The 23,788-nt window shown below is 46.0% G+C and overlaps 1 protein-coding gene and 1 pseudogene across 7 annotated transcripts; both read right to left on the reverse strand.

Moving 5' to 3' along the window:
• Positions 1–495: 495 nt before the first annotated feature.
• Positions 496–23,306, reverse strand: kidins220b (kinase D-interacting substrate 220b). Of its 7 annotated transcripts, none has more exons than XM_005452482.4 (30): positions 23,001–23,304; positions 21,046–21,200; positions 20,652–20,750; positions 20,423–20,521; positions 20,224–20,322; positions 19,985–20,086; positions 19,561–19,659; positions 19,260–19,457; positions 19,081–19,179; positions 18,585–18,683; positions 18,406–18,504; positions 17,761–17,938; positions 10,910–11,074; positions 10,630–10,809; positions 10,376–10,541; positions 10,144–10,295; positions 9,760–10,049; positions 9,336–9,476; positions 8,188–8,425; positions 7,722–7,813; positions 7,349–7,493; positions 7,033–7,195; positions 6,773–6,951; positions 6,412–6,647; positions 5,722–5,847; positions 5,239–5,268; positions 3,733–3,870; positions 3,559–3,657; positions 3,119–3,349; positions 496–3,038 (listed from the first exon to the last, which is right to left on the reverse strand). In XM_005452482.4, the coding sequence occupies exons 2-30, from the start codon at positions 21,175–21,177 to the stop codon at positions 1,848–1,850; spliced, it is 5,265 nt and encodes a 1,754-aa protein (XP_005452539.1). In that variant the 5' UTR covers positions 21,178–21,200; positions 23,001–23,304; the 3' UTR covers positions 496–1,847. The 7 variants fall into 7 exon arrangements, with proteins under 7 accessions (XP_005452539.1, XP_005452538.1, XP_005452540.1 ...); XM_005452481.4 differs by having other exon boundaries at positions 21,046–21,204; XM_005452483.4 differs by having other exon boundaries at positions 7,722–7,810; positions 21,046–21,204; positions 23,001–23,303.
• Positions 11,895–14,677, reverse strand: LOC109194774 (general transcription factor II-I repeat domain-containing protein 2-like; annotated as a pseudogene).
• Positions 23,307–23,788: the final 482 nt, after the last annotated feature.

A 23,788-nucleotide genomic window follows, 5' to 3' on the forward strand; every position in this document is an offset into this window, starting at 1 on the left:
AATTCTAACCCTGAGCTTAAACCTAACCATAACCTAACTGTAACCCTGACACTAAAATCATATTTTGAGTCTCAGACATGTCTTCAAACTCGTGGGTACGGGCATTTTGTCCCCATAAGGGCTGAAACTTTTTAATTACTGAAATTTAAATAGTTTATGAAAATATTTTTAAACATTAATTCTAATAAAAATATTTTTCCACTCAAATGAAAAAAGTATATTTATTGTCTGTAAAATGAAAATAAGAAACCTAGCATAAGTTTTTGGATTTTCCCCTTTAAACTAAGGAAGACCAAAAGTTAAAAAATCCAAATGAAATACTGAAATTAAAAAATAAACATGCAAAAATAAAAAATGTATTTTAGAAACATTTGTTTTTGCTTCTTTATGTCTAATTTCCTGTAAAAGTTCCTAAAAAGTGTTCTGCAGAACAAAACAAAATTTTTTAAAATGCTCACTACTGTGTTCACTCGTTCAAGAAATTTACTCGGATACTTTCGACGTGCAGGTTTTTTTTATTTTCAGTTCACAGAAACATTTTTTTCTTTAACTTCATCCTGAGACAGGTCACATGATCACTGAGAGCGTGAGACACCAACGACAGCGTTACAGAAACATGCTTTTAGAATCTAACACTGAAAAAAAGCTATAGTAGTCAGAATTTATTTTGAAGGAAACATTTATTTTTGTTATTTTATTCTGAAATCTGAAGATATCTGAATCGTTTTGGTATCTTCATTTTCATTTCCTGTCGTTCATAAATGTCTGACAAAGCTCACGTTCACTGCTGATTGGTCAGAATTTTCTGCCTGATGATTGGAGGATGTTAAACAACTCATCGATGATTTCAAAGATCTTCAGACCAAATGACATGATCACAGATTCACTTCACTGTAAGAGCACCACGTCAGTATGACAACAAACACAAACAGCCGATTAAATACGCATTCACGAAGATCATCGCAAAATAGTTAACAAGGTTTTTTTCTGATTATAACTGACTGCAGTACACCCCAGCAATGGGTGAATAACCCATTTGTAATGCTGAATATCACCAGGGGGCGAAGTGGAAGTCTGCGCTCACCTCTCCAGGTAATTTCTCAGGGTGCAAGTTCAGTGTTTGATCAGTTAGAGCAGGTGTTGTTCCAACTCTTTCTCCTGATTGGTCTTGAAGGATCTTCTACTAAACAATCAGGAAGCTCTGCTGATGTTTCTGGACTCACAGGAAGCTGGTGATTTGTATCACCATGGAAACCTTCTTGCTCTAACTGATGAAACACCGGATGAAACACCAGATCATTCCCATTGGCTGGTTCAACCCTAAATACGTTAGGTGTCTGTGCCAATTAGTTTGTGGTGTTCTGACAGCAGGAAGTCACCTCTCTCGCTGTTAAACAATTGGATGCGATGTCAGTGACGATCGGTTTCACGGGCGTGAACGATAAGCATCAATAATGAACTCTGTCACAATATAAACAGGCTGGAAGCGCCCAATCACGTCACAGCGGGACAATAACGACATGCAGCAGCTTCACGTTACGTCTCTACGAAGCTTCGTGTTACCTACGGACTACAGGTGTGAGCATGCACAAACATCTACCATTAACACTGAAACCAAGGTCCTCCAGCAGCCACTCTTCTTCTTCTGCTCAGATTTAAAGTCCGAAACTTCTAAACATATTTTTTCTTCCTGATTTCAGTCAAATTCAGCTTTTTTTCTTTTTCACTGATCAAATGTTTTTTCTTCTTTAGGACTCATTAAACCTTTCTAAGGTCCTGATTGGTTGCAGAAGTTCAAAGGGGACTCTCGGCGGACCCTTGGCACTCTCCCCCTCCTCGCCGTGAGGTCACAGGATGCTCTCACGCTCCTCGCCAAAGGTGACGGTGTCGGAGGACACAGTGCAGATCTCCGGCGGGTCTCCAGGCTTCAGGCCACGCTTCAGGTGAACCACTCTGACGTTCTCGTTGTTTGGCCCCGGCCGGGTGGAAGTTGAGGTGGTTGTGATGGTCCCAGAGCTCGGGGGGATGATGACCTCGCTGGTGGAGGAGGTGGAGGAGGAGGGGTTGGAGGAGGTGGACCCCTCGGGCTGGCGGGCGCGGTTGGCCTGCTGGGCGTTGGTGTTGTTGTTGAGGGTGACATTGCTTGGTGTGCGGTTCAGGTTGTAGCTTCTGGACGACGGCCAACTCTCCTCCGGGCTGCTTGCCAGCAGGCTGCACTGGTCCTCGGAGCAGATGGACATGCGCGCCACCGCCGGGTCCTGCAGGCCGCTGAGGCTGCTGGGAAGGCCGCGTTTCCGGGCCAGGCTCTCTTCATCCAGCTCGATCAGGTTGGCCCGGTCCAGCTGCGACAGGTCCGCCTCCTCGTCCTGCAGCGAGTGGTTGGGGGAGCTCTCGTTGGACCTCACGCCAGAGTCAGACGAGTCTTTCTTGTCCAGCATGGCGTCGGAGAGGTAGTCCTTCCCTTTCAGCGCCAGTGAACCGCCGGGCAGTTTGGGGTCCACCACCTTCTTGCCATCTTTCAGCAGGGGGGCGTGATCAGACTCTTCAGACTCTTCGTCATCGCTGGTCAGCTTCTGGTAGCGCAGCCCACCACCGGCCTTCAGCTTGAGGTCAGCAGCTCCCTGGAACAGCCCGCCTCTTTCAGCTGAGGACTTGCGGGTGAGCACTGACTTGGAGGACCCGTGGTCACCCTTCTCATCTTCTTCTCTGATGGGATCTAGCACCTCACCGTTGGAAGCAAAGTCAGTGTTGTCCGCTGCCGGTTTGCTGCTGCTCCTCTTGTTGAAGGATTTGCGTCCATCCTGCTCGGTGCCATCCTTGCTCTTATCCTCAGATGATGATGTCATGAACTGTCCCGGTTGTGGTTGGATGGGCTTCTCCCCGGTGATGACGCCCAACTCCAGCTGGGCCATCTGGGCGATGTACTCCTGGTAGGCATCGCGGTACTCTGCCTGCTGCTTGTCTGTCAGCTTGGAGATGTCATTGGAGGACTCCTGCGAGTTCAGACTGTTCATGCTGGCGGTTCTGTGAGCGCCACCCTGAAGACAGACAGAGAACAACATTGTTCAGCATCAGACCCCTCACATCTGACATCACAGATCTCATGTTCTATAGTTACCATCCACGGCATGTTTCCGTGTCGCTGCGGCTCATCCAGTCCCACCGTGCTCAGCTCCTCGAAGCTCAGGTTGAAGCTGTACATTGGTGATGCATCTGTGTTCGAGGCGCCAGTGTGGGGTGGAGCCATCACTCGCCTTACTGGCTCAATGTGACCGCCAATGACGCTACCTTGCTCGCTGGCGGTTTCCTCATGTAGCACCTGGCTCTCAATGTGACGCATGTCCAAAACCTTCAGCAGGAAGGAGGAGGTGGATCTTATTTTAAGTCATTACATCATTAAGCATTAAACCAAGCTGCTGCAGGTCACTGAAAACTCTGTTTTAATAAACCCAGATTTTTTGGTTTTCCACTGCTGCAGGGTTTCTGTTTTAGAAAATTCACCAATATGCATATAATGTTACGCTATTAGTCAGTAATGCATTCACTGCCTGGACTGACCGTTGCCCTGAAGAGCTGCCAGTCTCCAAAGTTCATGTTCATTTCTTTCTTCAGCTCATCGATGTTGCACTGAGACAGAACTCTGCCGTTAACGTTTGCCTGAAAATGAAAAACATTTGTATTTCAGTCTCAGGTCCCAGGCTTTCTGCTTTCTTGTGAAGTTGTGTCACTGACCTTTCTGATGGTGGCGGTGTACTGTCCTATCATACTCTGGTCGATGCCTTCAATATGCCGCACGCGCTCACAGACGGCCTCTGTGGTCATGGAGCTTAGGAGGATGGGCGGAGTGGCAGACGCGACCGAGGCGGAGCCCTGAACATAGATATATTTCACAGGGAAAAAAAATCCAACATTTTTTAGATTTTAATAACAAATGTCATTATTTTCAGATGTGCTATCCAGCTGTGAGATGAATGGAAACTTCATCCAAATCCTGCCAGGTTAATGTAAGTCTCAACCTGAGCTTAACCCTTTTAGCGCAACATTTTTCCTCAGTGACTCCACCAGTCTAAAAACATAAACGCTAACTCAGGTAAAAGTACACCTGACAGACATGTAAAAGATGGACGTAGCGACTGTGAGGTCACCCACTGATCAGCTTCACCATTGCTAACTTGGTCTTTTGAAATCGGATGTGAGGAAGCACAGCGGCTCTGAAAATCATCATGCATACCCGGAAAAATTTCTCTGATGCTCAGAATGACCAAAATTTATTGAATAACCTTGTTTTGACCCGATATGAGAGACTAAGTCAACATCAGGAAGGTATTTATAAATGTCAGAGGTCATCCCACACATTTCTATAGAACCAGAAGAAATTTTACAGTGTCGTATCCTGGTGGCCATAAAAATCCAAATAGGTTTCAGGCACTTCCATGACTGCTTTATTTTTTGGACCCAGAAGCTACGTCCATGTTTTGTACTGCCTCTGGTGTACGGTTTATCTGGATCTAGATAACCATGTCACATGACTTTGCACAGCAGGCACAGGACTGTTTCTTTTTGCTGAAACGCGGCCTGAAACACAAAAATGTCCCCAGTGATGTAAAAAATTACTGTCCAACAGATGTTTTAAAGCTTTGTGAGCACCTTTAACTCAGTCAGGACATTTTTCACCGTGCAGAGGTGGGGCTGGGGGAGTTTGGGGTAGTGAGCAGCTGTGTGGGTTAGCAGTGAGGGGTCAAAGGTCAAGTTAAAGTTTCTGAATAGATCAAACAACTACTTTATTGAAGCCACACGCTAGTAGAGGCAAGGTGCATGCTGGGGGTTGTAGTGGTTGGAACACTTCCTCCTTTGGTCCACAGCATCCGGCTCAAGTCCGGCTGAAGTTCAGATCGGTCGCGGCTCAATCACGGGCTCATGTTCATGCTTGGATTTTTTTTTCCTTTCACTGTAACTACAAATCAGAAATGTTGCTCCTTAAATGAAAACAGAGTATGCTCAGTTGTGAAGTGAAATATTTCATAAAAAAGTCACTTGTTATGTTTCAAGTGTTCCTGTGGGAACCTGTTGTGTCTGAAACGTCCTTGAGAACCTAACAGGAACCTTCTGAGGCCGATTTGTCAGCTGGCTGAACGAGAGCAATCAACACCAAAACATGACGCAGACCTTTGCTGTGGACACTTCAGGAAGGAAGGAGGGAAGAAGACAAGGAGGGCCATGTTAGGTAAGGTTAAATACCTGCTTCCTTTTCAAAGACGAACTCTTAGACTGCAGACGGACAGTTGGGGATGAAAACATGAGGAAATACAGATGAATGACGGGACAGCACAATGATTTCTACTGAAGGCACAGTTTTAAGAAACCACCACTGGTTCAGTGTTTCCGGAAACCAAAGAAGAAGAGGATGAGATTAACAGCAGCAGTAAAAGAGGAGAGGACAGAGGAGCCTTCAAAGACCACAAGCAAAGAAAACGAAAACTCTGATTAAGACTGATTTCTAGAGGAAAACTTCTGAGCAAACAAACGTCTGGTGGGCGGAGTTTCTAAAAGATTTTTTTCTAAAATATTTTACGTGTTTCTTCTTCACCAGGTAATAAAACAAAAAAAATTTAGTTTCAGATTCAAAAACTGAAAACAGACAAGTTTCATCATTTTTTTAACAATTGAACTTGTTAAAAACGTTCATGTTGGGTCATAGCTTCCAGCTATGGTCGTACTTACAGGAGCAGTGGCAGCAGTGGCATCCCTGCTGAAGGAGCTTTTAGGAGGTGGTCGTGGATGGAGGTGTGGTGGGAAGGAAGCCACGAGTGGGCGTGGCAGCTGGTAAAGGTGGTGGGGAAAATATGGCTGAGGGGGAGGAGGTGAAAAATCAAAATAATGTCGGTGGACGTGATGAAACATAAAAAACCCCAAAAACTGTCAAATTAAAGAGCGAATCCCTGCCACCTGACACCCGGCACCAACTCCAGTTCAACACCGTGGCGCCGTCCCACAGTGGTTACAAGAGGAAAAAAACTATTTGATGAAACAAATGTTCAAATAATCAAGATTTGTGTGTTTTTTTGTCGTTTCTGTTTGTATTTCTGTGCTTTTGTTTGTTATGATGTGAAAACTTTTGACGCATTAAAAATAAAAAGTCTAGCTGAAGCTAGCTGAAAGTTGAACTTCATTCAACTCTCTGTGAAGCTTTGTTCTTTTACTCTACAAAGCCGGATGAGGTGATTAGACGACAGCCTGTCAGCTGTGGGCTGTGAGACAGCAGGGATTCAATGAAACAGGAAATGAAATCAAACCAAGCAAAACAACACAAACGATGAAAGGGACTGAGCCGGGACAGTCGTCACGTGAACCGATGACATCGGTACGCTACCTGCCGATTCAATGACATCATAAGGCGGGGCCTTCACTCACCCTGTTGTAGAAGGGATGCTGTGTGCTGGCCATGCCGCTGTAGTAGCTGCTGTGAGGCGGCGGGGAGACCACGCCCCCCGCTGGTGGGTTGAAGGGCCCGGTGAAGGACGCGGAGGGCGAGCACGTCGACGACACCTGACTATAGACTGATGTGGGGCGGGGCTGAGCATCCTGCAGAGGCAGGGGCGGGTACGTGACTCCGCCCATGTTCATCTGCTCACGGGCAGCGCGAACATCTATGGAGAGGAATTTCAGACTGATGATGTCCTCAAATCACGTCACGCTCGTGAGAGCAACAGGTACAAGTACAGTCAGCAATACACTGAGCAGTATTTTCAGCAGTACTGAGGAGTACTCGTACCTGCAATGATCTCACGGAGTTTGGGGTCCAGGTTGACGGTGCAAGGCAGGAAGGTACGGATGTCCCTCGCTGTGAGGACGGGTGTCCGTGATGACAGGAAGACCTCGAAGCTGCGCACGTCTCCGTCGATCTCCAGCAGAGGCTCCACGTCCTTCGTTGTCGGGATGTTCTTGGACACTCTGAAGGAGAGAGAACGCACTGATCAGCTGACGCAGCGTCGTTTTACCAATGACACCTGCGGAGGGAGGGTGACCTCTGACCTCTCGTAGATGGTCTTGAGCGTGGCGTGGTCGGGGACTCCGTCGGTCTCCTCCAGGTACAGAATGAGCCAGGACGTTCTGTAGGGCCACTGCTCCGTCAGGTTGATCCACGACGCCAGGCGGTCCCAGTTAAAGCTGATCTGATTGGCTCGTAGCAGACGGCCTGGACAGGAGGAGGTGGGGTTAAAAACTACATTATTATTATAATAATAATAAAAAAGTTTTTTAATGTAAAAAAACTGGAATGAACCACCAAGATCAGCAGGAAGTGGCAGACACACCGTGTCCTGCTAATAATGAAGGTGATGGAGGTCACCTGTGACAGAGACGATGTTCAGCAGCCTCCTCATCGTCTGTGGGCTGATGTCGCTGAACCAATCCTCTGTCACCATCAGCTTCGTCAGGTCGAACGACATCTGACGCGTAACTGAGCGCTGCACCTGGCGCCGCCGGTACGTGTCCTGGAAAGTACACCACACAGGTCACATGACCACACGCACGAGGGACGGAGTATACACAAGCTGTCAATCAAGAAACAGCAGCTCATTGAAACACACTCTTTTCGAATTAAAACCTGAAAAGCAGCTGGATTTACTTCAATCAGAGGAAACATGAGACCGCCTACAAGTCATTAGATTAACACACACACACACACACACACACACACACACACACACGCACGCACGCACCCGGCGATTGAGCGTCGTCTTGCTTCCAAACTTGGTTAATTCTCCCAGACTGTGCTGAGACAGCTTCCTGTCCAGCTCCTCATGCCACCCTGCTGACACACAAACAGATGTAAACATCAAGTCGGTCTGTAACCACAGACAGAGGTGAGTATGATGTCAGCTTGCTGTGTGTACAGATATTCTGGGATTACAGATTAGCCTCTGCACTCCTGCTCCTCAAATTCATACTTTTATCTTAGTAAGAAAAATAAAACCAGTCAATGGTTTACTTTCAGGTCCAGACTGAATCTGAGTGAATCTCTGTGAGATTTCATCCAACATGATTTCAGAGCAGGCGCGGTCACGTGACAGCAGAAGGATGTGACAACAGGCTGCTGATGTCACCTGCACGCTTCATTAATCAGCTACGATAAAAAGCAATGTAATTGCGAGTCTTGTATAATGTAGTCATTGTATGTGTGGATACCGTCGGCGGTGGTGGTGTCTCCGTTGGCGGGCGTGGCAGTGCACATCTTCCTGGCGCTGGAGAGCCCCCTGCTGTTGAGAAAGACAGGAAGGTGCACGATGTTCCTCATGTAGTCGTGCCCGTTGATATTGGAGTCGCGCAGGACGCTGTTCAGGTTCTGGTTGATGGCCTTGATGATGATGTGCGGATCGCTGGCAAAGATGGAAATGAAGGGCCCTTTGGAGAACAGCACACGCACCTGCAGGAGGGGCACACCCACACTGACCATGTGAGGCAACTTCCTGTCCTTTCAAAGTAAATCTGACCCACGTGATGAGAGCTGAGCTGTTCCGACTGATCATGTGATGGCTGCACTTACAGCCACACAGTGGTAATATCACCATGTTAGTGTAGAGGCTTATACATAACATTGCATTCACATTTGTCTTTATTTAAATATAGGAATTAATTTACAGGACAAATAACTGGTTTGGTTCAGAATTAATTCACATATCCACATAACACTGCATTCTAAAATAAGTGCGCACATTTTAGTTTACACTGTTATGTATGATTCAATTTTTTGTTTTCTGAGTTACCTTAGTTGCAGCTGTTCCAGTCCCTTGATTGAGGAGCCAAGAGGTGGCTTTAAAGGAAGACTGCAAACTGGTTCATTCCATAACTCGGGACCATGGGGGGAAATTGGAGTTTATTATGTTAGTTTCAGTTAGGTTTTGTGTGTTTTACCCCTTTGTATTTTTGTGGGCTGATCAGCCACTATTTAAGTTTCCCCTTTGTCTTGTTAAGTTAGGTCAGTTTGTTTGAGTTATCAGTATTGTTGTCAACTTTGAGTAGAGTTCTGTTATTTTGACCTCTTTTATGGGCCCAAGATTTTGATTCTTTTTGCATGAGTTAACCAATTATGTTTTTTGGGTTAAATAAAAAATCATTTTTTTGGACTTTAACCTGTGCCTAAGTTTCCTTCACTGCTCGGTCCGTCACAGATCACATTCATCTAATAAAAACACAAGTCAGCTTGACTAAGTCTGTGATGTCACAGCTAACGTTTGTGCATTAAAGATGACGATGAGGTCAGACCGGGTCCACGCTTTTGCCTCGCCATCTTTAAAAACACTGAAAAACTGAATGAAGCCGTGTGAGCGTCTCACCGTGTCGAGCATCTGCAACACTTTGTCCTGTTCGCAGGAGTCCAGCCCGTCAATGACCACCGCCAGCCTCGTCTGGTGCTGCGTGAACCCATCAATCGTCTTCGCCATCCTCGCCATTAGCTCCACCTCGTGCTTCAGGACCTGCAGGAGAAACACACTAACAAACTGAAACGACCACCTCCATGCTCTTATTCTGAAAGTTCACCATAGCACACGAGCTACATGAAGCTTTTTCCTATGTGCAGAACCAGCCAATCACGTTCAAGGGCTCATCCAGAACCAGGAAGACTCCTGAGCTACACCCTTGCTCCCACCTCATGTTTTCCTCCATCAGAGACATTAGAGGATTTAAAACTTTGAAACTAAAGACCCTCAGCTCAAGGAGACCCCCTCGCCGCCCCCGTAGATTGTGTCCCCTCCTTACCTTCATGAAGCCCTCGCTCTTCAGCTTGTGCATCCTGTTGGCGGCGCTGTGGAGCCTCTTCCTCTGCGAGTTAAGCACCGAGTCGGTCACCTGCCACCACGTCCTGCAGTTGAGCAGCAGAGCGAGGCCAACCACGCTGCCGATGGCGATCAGCACCGCGTTCACTGTCCGGTTCTCGCCATCCACCTTGAAGACAGCCAGCAGCGCCATGCCGGTGACAAGGCAGCCCAGCACAAGGGTGAAGAGGATGAAGGACGGTACGCAGCACGTCTTCTTCCACTTCCTCTTCCCTGAGAGCACCGAAGAAGAAGAGATGAGCCGAGCTGGACTCGGGTCAGGTGACCTCAGCAAGCGCAGGCTGTCAGACAGGAAGTGATGCGTTACCTTGCGTCTCCTCAGTCTTAAACACTCTAAAGAGTCGTGTGGCGAGGAAGCCAAACTCTCGCTCGCAGGCATCTGACAGCGTGGCGATCATCTCCGCCATGGATGTTTCTCCTCCAACGCTGGACAGCCGGTTATAGTCTGTAAACAGGAACCTGCAGGAGACAGGTGACATCATCATGACATCAGCGTGACATTACTGTGACATTATGACCACCCTGTGCGGTGGCGTTACCTGACAGGCAGCGCTCGCGTGCTCTGCTCCGGAAGCTCCGGCGGGTTCACGAACATCAACTTCAACAGCAGCTCCAGGTACCCGATGTGCCGCGCCAGGCGGGTGCTCAGCAGCCATGCCCACGTCCAGTTATCGCCTTCCCTCCGGCCGCCAAAGTACACCACCACTACAGAATGTAAAACTTTATGTGAACACCGGTGACAGTACAGGAGGTCATGTGTTAACGTCCGGCATCACATCGAGGCATTTCTCACCAAAGAATAGGTAAAGCAGGGCAAGCAGGCTGAGGGAGACCGCCATAGCAAGCTTGGGGTCCACGCTGAAGCCGAGGATGATAGCGATGGAGCCACAGAGCAGCAAGGACAAGAAGACAACGAGCCAGGAGAACTGGAACAGCGGCTCAATCTGCTGCCCAGCAAAAGTCTTCATCTCATCTGAGGAGGAAGAGGAGCGTCAGTACGTGTTGGCCAGGTGTACGTACCCTTAGTGTAACGAGCGTGGTGAGCCTGGTGAGCGTGGCAAACACGAACTCACCCTCCAGCTTCTTGAGCAGGAAGGACTTGCCGCTGCCCCACTGAGCGTACAGACCCACACAGATGGGCGGCTGCATGGTGGGCTCGCTCAGGATGTCGGCGAGCGCCGAGCTGTACAGGTCGTAGCCCAGCATGTCGCCGTCCGTCTCCGAGGGCGACAGATGACCTGCAGGGGGTGGAGACACAGAGAGTCTTTTATTCTTTTGATTTGAGGATCCCTGAGGACAGAACAGATAAAAGTAATCCGCTTTGGCGATGTAATCAGACTTCTGGAGTTTTTTCTATGGAGTCAGAATGATTTTGGTAAGATGAACTGATCGGTTAACTCAAGCCTGCAGAGCAGTCTCAGCATGGCTGATTTCACTCCTCGTATCAATTTACAGCAAACACCAAGTCTGAATGAGCAGAGAGTTCAGAAGCCTGCAGCTTCTGAACTTCATTTTCTACTCATGACATTATTTCCTGTGAGCGGGTACGTCAATATACTGATGATACTCTGCTGTTCATTCACTCACTCTGCACTCAGTAACCATGAATCAGCTGTTATTGCAGATAAACTACAAGTTTTTCCTTCATCTTTGTTTTTTTTTTTTGTTGGTTTTTTTTTGACTGTCACGTTTGGTTCTTTAGCCATCAAAATTGTTGTCTGAAGGCCAACGAAGATACCCAACAGATTTACTTTACCAAGTGGATCATCACGGCCTTGCTGTATTGGTCCATTTGATCGACCTTTGTTGTTATTATTTATTTATTTTATTTTATTTTCAGTCGTTACAGATGGGACAGACATGGCTGGGGGATAGGAAAGGGAGAAAGAAAGAGAGGAAGTAAAAGAAAAACAGAGGGGGAGAGGGACAGTGAGAAAGGGCACTTAAAAAGAAAAAATCTCTTGGATCACCTGTTGAGAGAGAAAACCCCCCCCAAAAAAACAAACAAAACAGAGAGCCACATAATAAACACAACACCATCCCATTAATCTAGCTAAGTGTAAATAACAGTAAACACTAAATATTGAATTTTGTTGTGCAGCACGCAAGACCGACAGCGCACAATGTGCTTTGAGGTAGCAGCCAAGAAAGGTGTAGTTTATGTCGATGAACAGTGCACACTGGTGCACATGGGTTAGAAATATGAACATGCTGAAAAAAACCCCAGAAAAATAAATGAAAATTGTGCTTTTAAGTAAACGCTAAAATAACAACAAATCAAAACAAGGAGATTTTGTTGCTATTATGCCATTTTTATTTAAAAAAAATAAACTTAAAATATTTTGCTTTTTTAAAAAATATCTCCTGTCAGAATGATGCAAATTCAAAACCTGAACATGAGGCAAAAAAAAAGGAAATATAAATAAAATTTGTGCTTTTCAGCAAAAGTTAAAATAACAAATCATAACATTCAGTTTTCTTTGCTCTTATGCCATTTTGTCAGAGCTGGATGCTTGGCATCTTTTTTGGCAACAAGTTTAAGTTTGGTGTGAGGTCTTCTGTTGTGGAGATTCTCAGGATCGACTGCAGGTGTTCATTAGTGAGACGACACCTGTGTGCTGTTTTGTTAATCTTCATCACTGAAAACTGCTTCTAAGACAGATATGTGCTACCAAACATACACAAGGTTCGAGTCGGGCAGGTTCGAGTCGGGCAGGTTCGAGTCGGGCAGCTGGGGCATTCTTTCAGGAATGGAATGAATAAACTGTGCGCGCCCTTCAGTGTCGTACTTTGCCTTGAATGTCCCATTACACTGCAGCTCAATCAGCTCCATCTGAATCTGCACAGTTGCAGTTTCCACATCAACTGTAAATGGGTTGCGAAGCAGCTTGAAATTCTCTTTTCGTGCTTCAAAGTCACCAAAGTGCCGTGCGTACTCAGTGCGTCGTGCGCTCAGTTTATCAGCAAAGCGTGCATTTGGGAACACAGTTGCACCGACTTGGTTCAACATTACTTGGGAACAGGGAAAGTGAGGCAAATTGCACTGGTGCATTTGTGACTCCCATAAGAGCAGCTTCACTTGAAATGCCTTCACCGGATCATACAGTGATCATGCGGTCACATCCCTGCAGCTGAAGGTTTAAGACGTTGAGATGAGCTGTTATGTCAGCCAAAAACGCCAACTGACATTTCCACTTTTCATCCCTCATAACTGTGGGGTCTTTTCCTTTACTGTCCTTGAACTGACCGATTTCCTCGCTGAGCTCAAAAACTCTGTTGAGAACTTTTCCCCGACTCAGCCAACGGACCTCTGTATGATAAGGAATGTCGGCAAACTCTGTATCTATTTCCCGCATAAAAGACTGAAATTCCCGGCGATTTAAACCTTTAGCTCGGATAAAATTTACAGTTTGCGTTACGGTGCTCATTACATGCTCCATTTTTAGGACTTTACCACACAGCGTTTCCTGGTGTATGATGCAGTGATATGCTGTTAACTCACCGGTACAGTTCTCCTCCTGCATCTTCACTCGCATCCTGCTGACTAGTCAACCTTTTTCACCGCACTTTGGCGGCGCTCCATCTGTTGTAAGTCCAACAAGTTTGTCCCAGGGCAGTTTCATGTCGGTTACACTTTGACATACGTTTTAAAAAATGTGTTTTCCTGTCATTGTCCCATGCATCGATTTAATGTCCAATATTTCCTCTGTGAAGCGCAAATTGAAGTCCGCTTCATGGATGAAAATGGACAGCTGTGCAATGTCCATTATGTCTTCACTTTCATCCACAGCAAGAGACTATGTATCAGTGGCCATCTCACAAACGTGATCAGCAATCGTATTTCTACTCAGGCTCACATTTGCCAAAATCTGCGTTTTGTCTGGATACAAGATGTTGCACACCTTCATCATGCAGCTCTTCAGAAACACTCCCTAGGTAAATAGCCGGGCTGATTTGGCTATCTCCTCTGCCACAATAAAACTTGCTTTCAAAACAGCTTCACTTTATGATTTGGCTCTGAGGAAAAACGTCTGCTGAAATGTCAGATTCTACTTTAGCTCTTCGACTTTCTGCATTTTCTGCTCTGCATTTAGGTTTTTCATCTTATCCTGATGTTTTGTCTCGTAGTGCCGTCTTAAAATAAATTCCTTAATTACAGCCACATTAGCTCCACAAATAAGACATACGGGTTTACCGGCAATGTCTGTAAACATATATTCAGCCTCCCATCGGTGTTGAAAGGCTCTGTTTTCAGGATCAACTTTTCTCTTCGCCATTGTGAGGGGCTAGCTTCGCAATAACAGAAGCTTGATTTGATTGATGTGGGAATGTTCCCAGGTAGCCTAGCGTTAGGCAAGGAGGCTGAAATGCTGCATTATCGGATCTGTCGTTTGTGTGTTATTAGCGCCTCATATCGTTGGGCCATGCATAACAATAACAATAAATCTATATGAAATGATCTCGCAGGCCGGCCTACATTTTTTTAGAAAGTGTTCTGTATATTTTAGACAATAATTTGGGGGATTTAAGAGTAAGAAATTGTACCACACTTGGTGGTGTTTGTAATTCAACTTGACTGGGTTTAAATTTCTTTTTTACTATGGATTTAATTTGTTGATATTCTAAAAATCTTTTCTTGTTGATCCCATATTGTATAACTAGTCTGTCAAATGGAATAGTCTATTCCTTCTAATATATGTTCCAAGTATTTACGGGGCGAGCGTGGCTCAAGAGTTGGGAGTTCCCGTTGTAATCGGCAAGACACTTCACCCGTTGCCTACTGTTGGTGGTCAGAGGGCCCGGTGGCGCCAGTGTCCGGCAGCCTCGCCTCTGTCAGTGCGCCCCAGGGTGGCTGTGGCTACAATGTAGCTTGCCATCACCAGTGTGTGTGTGTGAATGGGTGGATGACTGAATGTGTAAAGCGCTTTGGGGTCCTTTGGGACTAGTTAAGCGCTATACAAATACAGGCCATTTACCATTTAATTCCTTTACAACCTCAATCTGGAAAATTAATCATATTATTGTTTTGTAGTATGTCCGGATTGTTCCAGATAGGTGTACGTTTGCATGGGATTAATGAAGACTCTGTTATTTTTAGAAACTCCCACCATGCTGTCAGAGAAGGGCTTTTTAAAGCATTCATGTCGTTTGATGTTTGAGCTGATAAATGGTAGGTCTGAAATCTCTACATTGTTGCATAGTGCCTGTTCTACATCTAGCCAAGGCTCATCTAAGAAGGTTGGTAAGGTCAAATGTTTTAACCATCCTGAGATGAACTGAAGCCTGTTGGCTAAGAAGTTGTGATGAAAGTTAGGCAGATCTAGTCCTCCTTTATCCTTGGTCCTTTGTAGCGTTTTTAAGCTGATACGCGGGGGTTTATCTTTTCAAAGGAATTTAGAAATATACGAATCCAGAGATCTGAACCAATCTTGTGATGGCTTACTCGGGATCATTGAAAATAAATAATTTATTTTTGGCAAGACCATTATTTTATAGCGGCAACCCTTCCCATGAGTGATATGGGTAGAGATTTCCATCTGGCCAGATCGCCTTCTACTTTCTTTAGAAGTGGGATGTGGTTTAATTTAGTTAAATCTGCAAGCTTAACAGAGACATTCATACCTAAATATTTAATATTTCCAGATTGTAGTGGGGTAGAAGAAGAATTATAGAAGGAGGAATTAATTGGAAGAACTTTAGATTTTGACCAGTTAACTGAATAATCTGAAACTCTTGAAAACGAGTTATTAGTGTAATTACGTCAGAAAGGTTGGTTTGTGAGTTTGGGGGAAAAATCAACACATCATCCGCATAAAGACTAATTTTATGTTCTACATTCTTGCATTTTATGCCCTTAATTAATGTAGCCTGTCTAATTGCTGCTGCTAGTGGTTCGATAAAAATTGCAAACAGTGAAGGGGAGAGTGGGCATCCCTGCCTGGTGCCCCTCAGGAGAGAGAAGCTGGAGGATGTTTGGTCATTTGTTCTGACACAAGCTGTTGGGGAATTGTATAATATTTTTAGCCAGTTTATGAAAGAGTTTCCAAAACCAAATTTGTGTAAAGTTGAAAATAAAAATTTCCAGTTAACTCTGTTAAACGCTTTTTCTGCATCTAGAGACAATATTGTGGTTTCAGTGTTTTTACTGCATGAGTAGTCTATTAAATTAAGTAATCTACGTGTGTTTGTTGATGAGTGCATACCTTTTATGAAACCAGTTTGGTCAGGATGAATTAAAAAGGGGGGTTATCTTCTCTAATCTTTTTGAGAGAGCTTTGCAGATTATTTTGAGGTCTACATTTGTAAGGGATATTGTTTAGACGAGGGGTCAGCCACCTTTAAGACCCAAAGAGCCATCTGGACCCCGTTTTTCCACGTAAAAGAAAACACTGGGAGCCGCAAATACTTTTTGACATCTAAAATGAAGATAACACTGTATATATTGTTTTTTACCTTTATGCTTTGTGTGAACAACTAAGGTGTGTTGCTTATGAAATCCATGAAGTGCTACAGAGAAAATTACATTTTATTTATGTAATTAACACATTTTGAACTCTTAAAGAAATATAACAAAAGGAAAGACACCCAGCTGAACTAAAATGATCCATGTAGCAAACAAAAACTGTTGTCAGCCGCCACCCTTACATTGCCTTTGGGCTTTTGGAGCCTTGACCTGACTTTTAAAAAATAATTGGAAAAAAAGCTCCATGCTGCTGACAAATGAAAAATAGATATTTGCAAAATTCTGCGTAAATATGTATTTTACCTGGTTAATGTGTGTGGCGGGGCGTGGTCTGCAGTGCCGCTGCAGGGAAGGCGGACGCACCTGAGCAGCACCCGCAATCACGTCTCGCCGCCTTAACGTCTGTGCTATCCATGCTGTTGTGTTGTTGTTGGTATATGTCGGGCTGTGAGCTGAAAAGCTACAGCCAGCTGTATGCGTACAGCAACCGTGTGTGAAAAGTGGTCAATAAAGACATGCTGAAAAGCATGTTCATGGAAACATCGTCGGGTCTGCCGTGATATGTTTACAACGTGATTTCTGCTCCTGAACCTCTGCGCACAGAGTCCGCAAATCGGGGCTGTACGAAGTCACTTTCATCTTTACGCAGGACTGTAAGCTGTCATCTGTGAGGCGTGAGTGTTTGTCTTTAACATAGTTCACGGTGGAGAATAGCTGCTGACATAATGTGGATCCGAAGATCCATAATTGGCCTACCTGGGGTTGAAAGTCTCGATAAATGCACGGCGTTTCGGCGGGTATACCGGCTTCCGCGAGTGTGACGCTTATTTTGAGCGATGAAAAAATAATAGAATATAATTTTATTTTTATATTTCAATATCACAATATTCTTCCAATTTAGAACTACAAGTTAAAAAAAGAACTAATATAAATAAATAAAATACACTTCAGCTAAATACTTCTATTTATTTTCCCAAACCACGCAAAGCCGCAGTACAAGGACTAAAGAGCTGCATGCGGGTCCGGAGCCGCAGGTTGCCGACCCCTGGTTTAGAATGATCCACATAGTGAAGCAGTCTCAGAACTTTTAAATATGAGAAAAACTAAAAAGTTTGGTTTCAGCCGAGGCTGTTATCACTGTGAGCTGTGCACTGAGGCCATGCTTTGATTTCTTCATAAAGCTCTGACTGATCTCTGACTGCAGACTGATCCAGTTATGTGTAACAAGCTGAGCCTACAAAAACACAAAGCATCATGTAAAGCTGCCTCATTACTTCATACTTTCCAATTGCAGCTTCTTTCAGCTGATTCACTCTTAAGTTTCAGCAGTGAGATCGGTCCGAGTTCATTTTAAGGTCGAGGAGTGACGAAGAGACTCAAAGCTGAGCAAACATCGACCGTAACACTGCGTTTGCATGCAGTTCAGGCTCACTATGAGGTGAGACATAAAAAAAGACGTACGTGCTCCAAAAATCTGTGTCAGGATGCTTTTCTGGTGGCTGCAGTCAACGTTGTACGGCGTCTCTCCAGCCTTGTTGGGGCGGTACAGCAGGCGACCATCTTTGGGGTTCCTGAGGAGGAGCTCGGCCAGGCGCCGGCTCCGCCCCCGGATGGCAATGTGGAGAGGAGTGTCTCCTTTCTGTGAAAACAGGTGTCAGCATCAGGTCCTCTGCAACCTGTTCATTCATTTCACTCTGTGACAAATCTACAGACTGAAAAACAAACTAAATATTTAAACCTGCTTTTACTTTGAAGGGCAGGTAGATACATGTGATGCTTGGGTCTATGGACTGATTGGTAAATGGTAAATGGACTGATTCTTATATAGCACTTTTCTACTCTCCCGGAGTACTCAAAGTGCTATATACAACATGCCTCATTCATTCACCCATTCATACAAGCACTTCTAAACTCAAGTGCAAACTAACCAACATTCACACACAGTCACACTCCAATGAAAGCATCGGAGGGCAACTTGGGGTTAGTATCTTGCCCAAGGATATTTGGCATGCAGAAAGCCAAGGATCGAACCACCAACCTTCCAATCAGTAGCTGATTTGCTCTATCACCTGAGCCACAGCCACCCCTAGTCTATCTGGCTCTCACCTTGTCCACAGCAGACACCTTTGCTCCTTTGTCAAGTAGCAGCTCCACGATCTCGATGTTCCTCATCTTGGTGGCTTTGATCAGAGGAGTCTCTCCATCCTGAAAGCAAAACTCAGGTTAACCACAGAACCCCACCCCCTACTCTCAGACAGGTGTTCTCAGGTGTGCCGGGCTCTTACCTTGGTGCAGGTCTCCGTGTCGGGGTTACACTGCAGGATGTCTCTCACCATGGTGGCGTTTCCTTTCTCCACGGCCCAGTAAAGAGCTGTCTTATTCTCCTGGAGGCGGAGCAGAGAGATGACATTAGCAACATCACTTTACTCAACGCTACATCTGATTGGCTCTGACCCTCAAGTTCTTCTTTACTGAATGCTCGCAGAGTAACAGCAGTGTGAAGCCCTCGGTCGTCCTTCTCATCAGAATGTTGAAGACACCAGCAAATCAAAACAGAGACAAAACGACGGAGGGCGCGAAGTGCCAAAACAATCAAACCTAAACCTGCGACTGAATTAAGCAATGATGACGAATTTATAAAATATCATCTGTGTTAGTCTGACTGCAGCGTGCCGTGAAATTAAATGGGAAAGATTTTTCATGTTCACAAACATCTAATGAGCTAAGAAATGAACTCACTGTTTCCAAGGTGATGAAGGAAATGTGTCTCCAAAACCTCACCTGCCCTCTAATGTCGATGTCAGCGTATTTGTGCAGCAGAGCTCTGACGATCTCCACGTGCCCGCCCCTTACGGCTCCGATCAGTACCGTGTCGCCGCTCTGGAACACACAGGACGCTGTTCAGCTTCCCTGTTATTGAAACCACGCGTGTCATGTAACGATGCCTGTTGGCGCCTCACCCGGTCAGGGATGTTTACATAGGTGCCGGCATCCAGCAGATCCTGGACGATCTCGGTGTAGCCCTCCTTGGCAGCGATCATCAGCGCCGTATTCCCGTCCTTGTCGGTCATGTTGACGTTGGGGTTCCTCTTCAGCAGCTCCTTCACAACCTCCGTATACCCGCCCCTCACCGCCACGATCAGTGCCGTCATCGAGTTCTGGGGACAGACAGGAAGTAGTTAACAGAGGCAGGCGCATATTATTCTGGCATGCCTGCAGTGATGGTGATGATGAAGGTGGTGAAGGTGAGTAAGGTTGTACCGCCCCCTCCTGGTCAACATCAGCACCGTTCTCCAGCAGGTGCATCACGCAGTCAAAGTGTCCTTTCCTCGCCGCCCAGATCAGAGGGGTGGTCCCGTACTGTAATGCGCACACACACACACACACACACACACACACCATCTCTGAGCTGCTTTATTGTAAAATGTGTCATGCTGTTTGGTGTGTGCTCCTGTGTTGTATCACTTCCTGTTGTCATCCATCATGCTACTTATTCGTGTTATTTTGCAGGACGTTTCCTGTGCAGGTGTTTTTACTTTCTTACTCTCGATTTACTCGAGCCCACAGAGATTCATTTATTTGATGTCAGTCGGATGTTGTGTTGCACTGTTTCCTGTGGTTTCAGGTTAGGTCATGCAGGTGTGTGCAGGTGTGTGTGTTTTTTGTCAGGCTCTCGCCCCCTCACCTTGTCTGAACAGTTGACTTTGGCTCCATTTTGCAGGAGCAGCTTCACGATGTCAGCGTGTCCTCGACCTGCGGCCCAGATGATTGGATACACACTGTACTGCTGTGAGGGACACAGGAGGATGTGTCAGCGCCATCACTGAAACACTGTGGACTGAAACAATCCAAAACACAACAAAATCTTCCTGCCAAAATCAATTCTCCCATCCGTGTGCGTTACCTGTCCTGTGTGTGCATTACCTGTCCTGTAGTGTTGGGGTTGGCCCCATGTTCCAGCAGCAGTTTTGTGACCTCCACGCGACCTTTATAAGCAGCCCATGTGAGAGCTGTCCAGCCACCCTGGGACGAACACACACACACACACACACAAACATACGTTAACCCTTGGTTTAGCCACTTCAGTCTCTGCACTACATTTCCCATGAGGCTTTGCTCCCACCATATCCCTGTGCTCGATGTAGGCGCTGTTCTCCAGCAGCTCCTTCACCACCTCCACGTGACCCTCCTTGGCTGCGGAGATCAGAGCCGACCAGCAGTCCTAAAATACACACAGACAAGGTTACCATGGAAACAGGAGCCGGCCACCTTGCCCACCTGTCTCCTAGCAACCACAGCACTGGAGGATGGGGTTTTTTTGTCATTGGTGACAGAGCACTCGTTTCGCTCACCACATCATCCAGGTTGACATTGGCTCCTCTCCTGATGAGCTCCTGGACGATCTCCAGACTGCCCTGCTCGGCCGCCAGCATCAGAGGAGTCTGACCGTTCTGCACATGCAGGCAGGTACACAAACAAACAGGTAAACAAACCAGAAAAATAAAACAAGCACTGAGGTAAAATCACTAAAGAATAAAAGTCATATAAAAAGTGACCAGAAATGAAAATAAAATAATACAACAGCATTAATAAACTGAATTCACAGAAAAAACTACAGTAAAAACAATGAAACTGAACATGAATATCATTAAATACAGTTAAAGGAGGGATATCGGTGCTCAAATGCTGTAAAACGTCTTCTGACTGTAAAGCGAGCGCTGCTACCGTCACAGCTCGATTACGTACATCACTGCGTCCATCCACCTCCTTGAAGCGATCCAGGTGAGCTTTCAGGGCGGACAGGTTCTCCTCCTCCACGTAGCTGAACAGGTTCTGGATGGCCAGCGTGGTCATCTTGATGGACGTGGTAGTATCCATGTCTGCGGTCTCTCACGGCCCCCCTTGCTGACACAACAAATACGGCAGTGAAATGCTTGGCCTGCTGGGTAAAACTGAGCTGAACTGAACTTCTGAGATTAAACTCTTAGATTCACTCAGCTGTCGCTCCTCTAACTGCAGCCAAACAGTGACCTTTGAACCTGCTGCAGAAACATGCCGTCCTATGGTATAAATCAAGCGCACCTCTCTCCTCTGCAGCGTGGGTGGTGCTGCTCCCATAGCTGCCCCACTCCACCACCACCGCCTCATTCCCTCATCATTAGTTTTTATTTGAATTCTGTTTTAAGGACAAACACGTGTTTCTGCGTGTTGTTGTTTGAGTTTATGAGACAAAGAAGATTTTAATTACTGATAAAAATAATTAGCTGCACTCGAGTACTTCCTGTTTGTCAATAACTGGTTCAGATCACACTGAAGTGTCAGTTTTTCTCCTGGCTTTCAGGAGCTGAGCAGCCTACAGGGGGCGCTGGCAGGTTTAGTGAGCAGCAGCTGCAGCCTGTTTAAATCTCTGTGACATTTCTGTGGTGCAGACATCAGCCAGTGTCTGAAGACAGTTTCCTTTGAAACAAGCTGACCTGAGATCAGCTGGCGGCTCTGCTCTACTCTTGATAAAACAGGAAGTCATCAGATAATGGACAAACCGCCATGAACAGACAGCCTGAGGTCTGTCCACATGAGCAAGCTTTTCCCTCTAATCAGCCACAAACACGCCCACAGCTTTCTGCCAGGAGCCAAGGGATAAAAACAATCCAGGTGAAAATGTTCATGGATTTCTCCAGTCGTGGATCCTCACTTTTACTCCTCAACTCATCCTCTTTTACACTAAAACCCCACTTTCTCCTCATTTGCTGGCTTCTGGAAGCCTACTGAGGGGCACGGCACAGATCTGCTAATCTGTAACATCCAAATAAAATTTTAAATCTGGAGCTTGTTGGACAGTCTGTCTAGAGGTTAGAGGTCACACAGAAGAGTCAGAGAAAGGTCAGAGCTGCTTCAAAGTCCCAGAACAAAGATAGAGATGCCAGTATGAGCAGAGTCACAGATACTGAAATCTTTATGGATTTAAACTGAAGAGCAGAGACAATAACTGTGTCTGAGGAGCAGCTTCAATATGTCACAGAATTCATTAATGTGCTAACAGTGACGTCATCGATAATCAGACTGTTTACAGCTCAGGACCAGCAGTAAATAAATAATAGATAAACAAATGTACATAAATCAGACAAGTTTAATCCGGTATAATCCAATAATAATGATAATCGATTAACTGCGGGTTTTTTTGTCTGTAGACATATTGATTGATCAGGTTTTATTGTAAGCTGAATAAGCAGGTAACTGATGACGTCATTTTATGATTTCTGTTATTATGTTTGTTATTATATTGACTCTCTCGGGTCCAGTGTTAATAATAACCACACTGTAAATTAAGAAACCGCCATGTTTCCGTGCAGTGGTGTATCTGACCGACTCGGCTGGTCCCGGTGAGGGCGGCGGACTCTCGGACTCATTACCGGTGAAACACCGCCGCCATGTCGCCTTAACAGCGCCGTTATCTCCCGCGGTAACCGGGATAACCTTCACCCATTCACCGCCCGGAGCCCCCACCCACACCAACCAGCAAAAAGCCCCATATTACACCGGTAGCACTCAGATTTTATGTTTTACCGTCGATACGGGGGCGGAAATCAAACCGAATCAGCCTAATCTGATTTTTCTGACCGATCCGGCGACGTGTCAATCAAACAGCGATCGATGGCAGGGAGGATGCTGCGGGGAGAGCGACGGGAGCGGAGCCCCTCTACCTTCAGAGGAGAATCAGAGGGAGTTCGGGCGGTCCGGGTCCGAGGGTTTGGCTCCCGTAGATCAGCGGGTCGGTGCGCGAGTCCTCGGCCTGTGTTCGGATGTCAGCTTGAGCTCACTCTCCATCCCCGACAACAGCAGCCATCTTGATCTGATCAGAACAACAGCAGGAGGCACGGAGACAAGGCAGCCAATCACAGCCCAGCGTCAAGCGTGCCAAAGCCAGCTCGCCGCTTCCGCTCTCGGCTGCCACGATAAAAGGACACACGACAGCAGTTTCCTGTTAGCTTAAAATGACTTAACTTAAAATAAAACACCCGCACTCTAAGCCCAGTGTGTTCTTTACCTCCAACGCGTCTTCATCACACATCACCCCCGACACCCATCCCCACCCACTCCACCCAGCCTGCACTCTCTTCTTCACCTCTGCTTAACCTAACTTCAACATCTGGTTCCCGTGTCTTCATCACTCTGTACTTCCTTCAGCTCTGCACATCACCATGTTCTCAAAACTCAGACCTGGTACACTTATTCATTTTCATCATCCTCTCAATTTCCAGTATTGTGCTGTACTTTTTAACCAGACTGTTAAAAAGTCCACCACCCTCTCTCCCAGACCTCTCCATACCTGCATAAGTGTGTCGTCTGGACCAACCTCCTTCAAGTCAAATCAAGTGGCTTTATTGTCATTCCAACCATGTACAGTGGTATAGTACACAGTGAAGCGAGACAGCGTTCCTCCAAGACGTTGGTGCTACATATAACAGACAATCAACACAGGACTACATAA

The sequence above is a fragment of the Oreochromis niloticus genome, linkage group LG15 (genome assembly GCF_001858045.2).
Source record: "Oreochromis niloticus isolate F11D_XX linkage group LG15, O_niloticus_UMD_NMBU, whole genome shotgun sequence".
NCBI lineage: Eukaryota > Metazoa > Chordata > Actinopteri > Cichliformes > Cichlidae > Oreochromis > Oreochromis niloticus.

Bases quoted from the DNA above. Each gene is read 5' to 3' on its own strand.
- kidins220b (XM_005452482.4), bottom strand. From the start codon at position 21,177: ATGGATACTACCACGTCCATCAAGATGACCACGCTGGCCATCCAGAAC. The intron at 7,196-7,348 runs GTGACCTCCATC...CCTCCTGTCCAG, and splicing joins GAACATCGTCTCTGTCACAG to GCCGTCTGCTACGAGCCAAT. The intron at 3,658-3,732 runs GTCAGTGACACA...TTTCATTTTCAG, and splicing joins ACACCGCCACCATCAGAAAG to GCAAACGTTAACGGCAGAGT.